The sequence below is a fragment of the Lagopus muta genome, chromosome Z (assembly GCF_023343835.1).
Source record: "Lagopus muta isolate bLagMut1 chromosome Z, bLagMut1 primary, whole genome shotgun sequence".
Classification (NCBI taxonomy): Eukaryota; Metazoa; Chordata; class Aves; order Galliformes; family Phasianidae; genus Lagopus; species Lagopus muta.
In genome coordinates, this window is record NC_064472.1 from 54,223,678 (window position 1) to 54,230,992 (window position 7,315).

At 52.1% G+C, this 7,315-nt stretch overlaps 1 protein-coding gene across 1 annotated transcript; it reads left to right on the top strand.

Annotated features, from left to right (window-relative positions):
- Positions 1-1,387: 1,387 nt before the first annotated feature.
- Positions 1,388-5,635, top strand: KLF4 (KLF transcription factor 4). The gene is given in 5 exon segments (XM_048931031.1): positions 1,388-1,406; positions 1,409-1,590; positions 1,724-2,627; positions 2,701-2,865; positions 4,398-5,635. Coding segments are annotated over 5 exon segments (1,446 nt in total). The 3' UTR covers positions 4,574-5,635.
- Positions 5,636-7,315: the final 1,680 nt, after the last annotated feature.

The following is a 7,315-nucleotide window of genomic DNA, read 5'->3' on the forward strand; positions in this document are numbered from 1 at the left end:
GGGAGAGTTTGGAGAAAAAAAAAGAGGGCTGGAGAAGTTGGCTAGGCAGAGACTGCAGCGTTAGAGGAAATTTGCCTTAGGGAAACAACGTTCAGGTCATTTTGTGGACTGGGGAAACACTGCCTGTGAGCAGCTGATGATTTAATACCCATAATTTTCAGAGAAGGCCCTGAGCATCCTCCCAGCACGGCCCTTCACCGCCCCTCACTCATCCTTTTAGTCTGATAGTTCCGGGCCCATCTTCTGCCCAACGCTGGACTTTGTGCAGAAAAATACCCCTATCTTCCAAGTGCCAGTGTAATTAATAATTAACATTTATAACGCTGGAAACTGGAAAAACCAGTTGGCTAAAACAAAGCCGGGCACTTCTTTCTTATTTTAAGGCTACACTGAGTCATCCCGAAGCACTCGGCTCGCGTGTGCCAAAGCCGCAGGGCCGGGACTTCCCCCGCGGGCCAGAACAGCCCCGGGGCGGCTAAGAAACAGCGGTGCCGGAGGGACGGGGCTGGCGACGGGGACGGGACCGGCTCGCCACTGCCCCCTGCAGGAGGCGAGGGTGGAAAGAACGGGGGAAAAGTAGACCGAGAATGCGAAAGGGATAACGAAGGCACCATCGCTGAGACGGCTTTTCATCCTCTCCGTGACTCCGATCTGCGGCAGTTTTTGTACTTCATTCGTAGTCGCGTCATATCGCGCCGCGTGACGTCATATCGCGCCGGCCCACGCCCGGCCCCACCCCACCCCGCCCGGCCCCGCGCGCACGCGGGCATTCCCGAACCTCCCCCCCTCTCCCCCACCCTCCAGCGGCGTTGCCGTCAGCCCTCCGCCTGCGTCACGGGGGAGGGGCGGGGCGCGGGGCGGGGCGAGAGCGGGCTCCCTTCTCCCCTGCCTCCGCCCCCCTCTGAGCCGCGCGTGCCGCCCCCTCCCACGTGTCAGTTTGTTTTCTCCGTCGCTGTGGCGACGGCAGGCGGAGCGCGCGTGAAGTGAGGTTATAAAAAGGGCGGCCGTGGCGGACGCACGGCAGTGCCGAGCGGGGCGCGGCGAGGACGGGCGGCGGCGGCGGCGGCGGCGGCAGAGCGCGGGCCGGCCCGGCCCCTCCCTCCCCACCGGCAGCACCGTGCCCCGTCCGTCCGTCCCGCCCGGCTGCCTCATGGCCGCGGCTCCCTGGGAAGTGCCTCACGCCGCCGCCCTGCCGGTGCCAGAGCCGCGTTGCCGGGCGGCGGCCGCCTCCCTGCGGCTCCGCTAGCACCCCGCGCCCGCTCTCCGCCTCCAGCCCGGCGGCTCTGCCCGCGGGCGCGCGGCGCGGATCGCCGCTCCCACTCCTCTCCTCCTCACTCTCCTCGGCGGGACGACGGCGGCGGCGGCTCGGCGGGACGCACCGGCGCGGATGCGGTGGGTGCCCGGCGCGGTCCCGGAGCGATCTCCGTGCCGCCGCCGCCGCCGCCGCCTGACGCGCCGCGCTCTCCCCGCAGGCAGCCCCCCGGCGAGTGCGAGATGGCGCTCAGCGGCACGCTCCTCCCCTCCATCGCCACCTTCGCGGCGGGCGCCGCGGGCCGCGAGAAGGCGCCGCGGCCCGCGGGCCCCGGCAACGTGAGTATCGGCGTCGCGCCGGGGCCGGAGCCGGGGGGGGGCGGCGGCAGAGGTGGCGGCGGCGGAGCGGGGCGGCCGGGGCGGGAGCGGCGCGGGTCGGGCCGGGGGCTGAGCTGTGCCCATGTCCCCGCAGAGGTGGCGGGAGGAGCTGTCGCAGCTGAAGCGGCCGCCGCCGGCGCTGACGGCGCGTCCCGCGGAGCCGCCGCCGTCGGACCTGGAGACCGCGCCCGCCCTGGGGCCGCGCCGCGAAACTGAGGAGTTCAACGAGCTGCTGGATTTCGACTTCATCCTCTCCAACTCCCTCATGCACCAGGAGCCCGCCGCCGCCGCCGCGGTGGTGGTGTCCCCCGCCGCCGCACCGGCCCCCGCCGCCAGCCCCTGCCCCGCCGGGCCCTTCGCCTACCCGCTGCCCTGCGCCGAGCCCGGCGGACTCCTCTACGGCGGCGGCGGCGGCCGCGACGGGGCTCCCGCCGCCGCTCCCTTCAACCTGGCGGACATCAGCGACGTGTCGCCCTCGGGAGGCTTCGTGGCCGAGCTGATGCGGCCCGACCTGGACCCGGTGTACCTGCCGGCGCCCGCCGCCCTACCGCCGCTGGGCAGCCTGCAGGGCAAGTTCGTGGTGAAGGCCGTGGGCGACTACAACCACCCGGGGCTCAGCCCCAAGAGCGGCCCCCCCGCTGCCGCCGCCCAGCCGCCCGGCTCCGAGGGACCCGGGGCTCCTTACAGCCCCCTCCAGCCGCGGATGTGCCCCAAAATCAAGCAGGAAACCAGTTCGCCCTGCACGCTGGCCCCGCCGCCGCACGGGAGCGGCCCCCGAGGACCCCCCCCGCAGCATGACTTCTCCATGGGCCGCCTGCTGCCGGCCCGGACTACGCCCTCGCTGGGGCCCGAGGAGATGCTGAGCAGCAGGGACTGCCTTCCCCCCGCTCCGGGGCTCGGCCACCCGCCGCTGCCTCTGCCCCCCGGGTATCCCCCGGCCCCTGGCTACCCCGCCTTCCTGCCCGAGCAGCTGCCCCCCGGCACGCTGCAGTACCAAGGTGAGTCCCCCCCGCCAGCGTGGCCCCGAGGCAATGGCCGTGGCCGTGCTCACTCCTCCCTCTCTGCCCGCAGAGCTGATGCCGCCGGGGAGCTGTCTGCCAGAAGAGACCAAGCCCAAGAGAGGACGGCGATCGTGGCCTCGAAAAAGAACAGCCACTCACACCTGTGACTACGCAGGCTGCGGCAAGACCTACACCAAGAGCTCTCATCTCAAGGCACACTTAAGAACCCACACAGGTGAAGCCTGCATGGGGTCATCGGGGTGAGCCCCCTTCTGGAAGCAAACGGGCAGGGGGAGTGCTGAAATTATGAGTCTTGGCTGTGCTCTGTTGGGTTTTCCTGGGTGCTGTTTCTTTCGCATTGGCCATGTTAAATCTTTGCTTACTGGCTGGGTTTTTCACTTAGTGGTTCACAGTTACTCAGGTGTGGAAGCAGGTGGGTTTCATGCAGAGGCTAAAGTTTGTTGATCCTCTTCAGTTGTGTGGCTGGTTAATAAGCAGATAGCTGAGAATCTGATGGGATTTGTTGCTGTAGATTAGTGTTAGCCCACTTCTGAAAAAGAAGTGGACTTCTGTCTAAGGTTCTACTTTCTTTGTTTGTGGTTGGGTGCTTTGTGCACACCCGTCTTGTCTTGGCTTACTCCAGCTTGAGAGATCCTATGGCTGACACTGAAGCCTTGACACCTCTGCAAGCTGCTGTCCCACGTCCAAGTGAATGGTGTCAGGCTCCGTGCTGATTTAATTGAGTTTTCTAGCTGCGTTGGTTGATGTCACTGATGCCGTGGTTGGTGCCGCTCCTATGTGGGAAGAACACATCTTCCCCTGAGTTAGCACCGATGAGATGGAGCTTAACAGCTCATTGGCAACTGCTAGAATTCAGATAAAATCTGCCGAAGTGCGTATCTGCGCCCAAGTTCAAACTTTAACCTTGCAGCTGAATGCCATATTGCAATAACTGAGCTTGTGAAAGCAGGTACATCATGCACGGTTTCGCCAGTGCAGGCATTCCGTAACAGTGATTAAATAACCTGGGAATTTGCATAATTTAAATCCCTGGTTTGTGAATTTGATTCACAACTTTCTCCTGACTAGGATACTGGAAAGGGAGAAACGGTAGCTGAGTGGTCAGGCTGTGTGTCGGCTAACGGCAGCAGGAGGAAAAATTGGTCAAAGAGCGGTTCCTCCCTTCTGCCCGAGACTGTCAGCGTGGTCTTCAGGATGTGTAGGACGGAGTCTGTAATTGTCAGTGAAATTTGTTGTGCAGTCAACAGCAGTTTTGCTGTAGTGAAGACAGAAAAATTGAGTTGTTAATCAACCTAAGCTAATGAAAGCAGTTAGCAGCCGGTTTTTAATTCTCAAGACCTACAATTATCTAAATACATTATTTTTCTGCTGAGCTATTTCTGGTTGATATTTGATCATGTAACATTAGCCAGCAAAAATAAACTTTTATTATGAGAACTCCTATGTTCCGAAACTTTGTTTGAGACAAAGTGAGCCTGCTAGAGAAGATTTCAGCAGTGTTAATGGCTTATAATACGTGTAAAGTCTTGACAAGACTGTCTTATTCTGTTAGTAAGGTAGTAGTCCACAACTGCTTCGAGCTCTTTGTTGTGTTTTCTTTGACGCTTTAATTCTTTCTTCTTAAAAGTGTTAAAAGTGGTGTGAAACAGAGGTAGCCTCTCCCTTCCCCCCCCCCCCCCGCGCACACTGCCACAAAAAAAAAAAAAAGAAAACATGACTGACATGTTTTTAATTTTTTTTTCTAAGGTGAGAAACCTTATCACTGTGACTGGGAAGGCTGCGGATGGAAGTTTGCCCGATCTGATGAACTCACTCGTCATTACCGAAAACACACGGGCCACCGCCCTTTCCAGTGCCAGCGGTGTGACAGAGCGTTTTCCAGGTCGGATCACCTCGCCTTACACATGAAGAGGCACTTTTAATTGGAAGCAGTGGATCTTTCCCTAACTGCCTTAGAGATTCAGTATTTACAGCACGAGGACTGCTTTCCGCCAGAAGGGGAGAACCCAGTTTAAGCACTACAGAGAATCATGGTGAAGTCTTCCAAAAAGAGTGGAAAGAGGGATAATTGCATATGGACATTGCAACTTTTTTTTTAACATACGTTTTAAAGAAAACCAAAAACATTGGGGTCAATGACTGGATCTTCTTCTATCATTCCATTTGTAAATCCAACTTGAATTATTTCCGGACTACAAAATGCCAAGGAGTGACTGGAAGTCACGGATATCAGGGTTAAACAGACTGTGTGTAGTTCGGAGGGTGGGGATATTACACAGGGAAATGACATTCCCTTAAATTTTCTTTCAATGCAATATTAGATGTAAATGTCATCTTGTACTTTCCTTTTTTCTTCCTTCCAAAAGCCATTACAATGTTAAAAGAGGAGGAAAAATTCAGGTACAGAGTTATGTTTTAAAAGCCTATTTCATGGTGCTTAGTGACTGTTGGTTTTAGAGGTACCAAAAACAGGAAGCCAAAGTTCTCAAACTGCTGCATATCTGACAAGGAAATATTTTTGTCTTCCGATCACCAATTATGACCTAAATCAGGTAAATAATCCTGGTTTATCTTTTTTTATTTTTCTTAAGAAAATAACTTTATGCAGACAGTCTGTAATGCACTGTGGTTTCGATGTGCAATACTTTGTACAATGGTTTATTCCCAAATATGCCTTAAGCAGAACAAATGTTTTCTATATAGTTCTTTACATAATAGATATGTAATATAAATTTAAGCAAACTTTTATTTTGTATATTTGTAAACTACGAAGTAAAAGGAACATTTTGGAGTTTGTATTTTGCATATTCAAGCGGAAAATAAGTTTTAAATAAACCTATAATATTTTATCTGAATGACTGTTGTAACTTTCTTCTGTGAATGGATATGTCCACAGAAAGGTTGTGTTGGTCAGTGGTTGAGTTTCCTAAGGCAGAGGGAGTGGCGAAGACTTGTGTTCTCAAGACTCTGAGAGGTAGGATGGATAAGTGCAGTGCTTGTCTTTTTGAGGGGAAAAATGTGTACAGATGCTTTTTGTTCTAAATACTGAATTAGCTGCATATTAGATAATTCAGAAATTTTAAGGTGAATGAATTGCCTGTTAGATGTTTGTTTGTCACATCAGACTTTGCGTGTTCACCTGTAATGTTTTCTAACTTTACTTTCCTGAGCTTCTCAAATAGGCTTGTGGTAACTTCTGCTTTCACATGAATGAAGGGAAATCAGCTGAGTGAACGCCATAAAGATATTAGATTAAGAAATAAAGTGCATCATGAAACAGCTTTTAAAAGTGAATTGCATAGAAGTTTCACTTGAAGTTTGCTCTGCCCTGGTAATTTCATAAGCCAGCAAAACAGTATCTGAAAAGCCAAAACTCTTGTAGGAGTGGTGGTACACATAACATGAGTTGAGAATGTTGACCGTGCAGTCTGCAAATTGTAGCTGTACACAGGAGATGTGTTGTTGCAAAGTCTCCAGTGTACCTTCAAGTGCAGTTGCTTTGCTGCTGTTAATGCAGTAAGCCCATTGCATGCCTTGGGTAGTTAACTGCTTTTGTTGTTGTTGTCCTCAGGGACCTCACTGCTCTATTTTTTCCACAAATATGTAGCAATAAGATGATTTCAACATGAATGCTCGCTGAATAGGACCTGTTTTTCTCACTACTCTGCTAAAAAGAGAAGGCAGAAATGATTCTTCCACTAAGTTTTAAGTGTCAGTCAGCTAGCAGTTTGGTTTTATATGATGCCTATTTATATATATTTAGTGTTGAATGAAGCTGAGCATGGAAATAAATCACAGGCAAGAGCTATCCCTATTTTTTTATTTTTTTTCAGCAGTGGAAGCAAGAGTTGCGATATCAACTTCTTGTTCCCAAATGCAGCATGAAATTCCATACTTCGATGTGTGTTTTGTGTGGTGACTGGTACCTTTTTGTTCTAAAGTCCTCCAAGTCACATAATGATGCTGAAAGTACTTCTCACCCCTTATCTCCCAGGCAGGCTTTGTTCAACTGAAATCTATCTTTGTTGGTTTGGTTTATAGGTAGCATGGGGAGTAAGGAATGTCTTGTTTGGTTTGCAAATAGCAAGTATTTAAAACTAATTTAAAGTTATGAGTCATCCTTTATCTGAAGCTTCTTTCATGTGAAGACTTTTTAAAATTAAAACCGTCATTTCTGACCTTTTTTGTTGCCTTGCATGTGGATTCTGGAGGAGATATCCAAGGTCAGTGTTGCAACTGACACGCTGTGTGCCTGGGGTGTGTTGCCTCTAGTGTTGGCCAATGCCTGGGTAGCTGTAGGATTGCCTTTGTATGAATGCCATTCAGGATGCCTCAAATCTGTACATTTATGTCCTGACACATCCACATGTATTGAAATCTGCAGATTTCATTTCAGAAACCTTTTTTCTTTGATTTTCAAGTGTGCTGTTATTATAAAACCTTAAGAATTTTATACGATGATCCAGCATGCTGTAATGAGTATCTGTTAAAGCCAACTTCAGTTTCTCTTTGATGGTTTTATAGACCCTAGGTTTATAGTTCCACAAACAATAGCATTCTTGAAATAGGTCTTTGTTCTCTTCTCCCACATGTGTTTTTTTTTCTTGTTCCTAGCTAAGCTGTCTTCATGTATGACTTTCTTTCCAGAGCTGAACAAACACAGT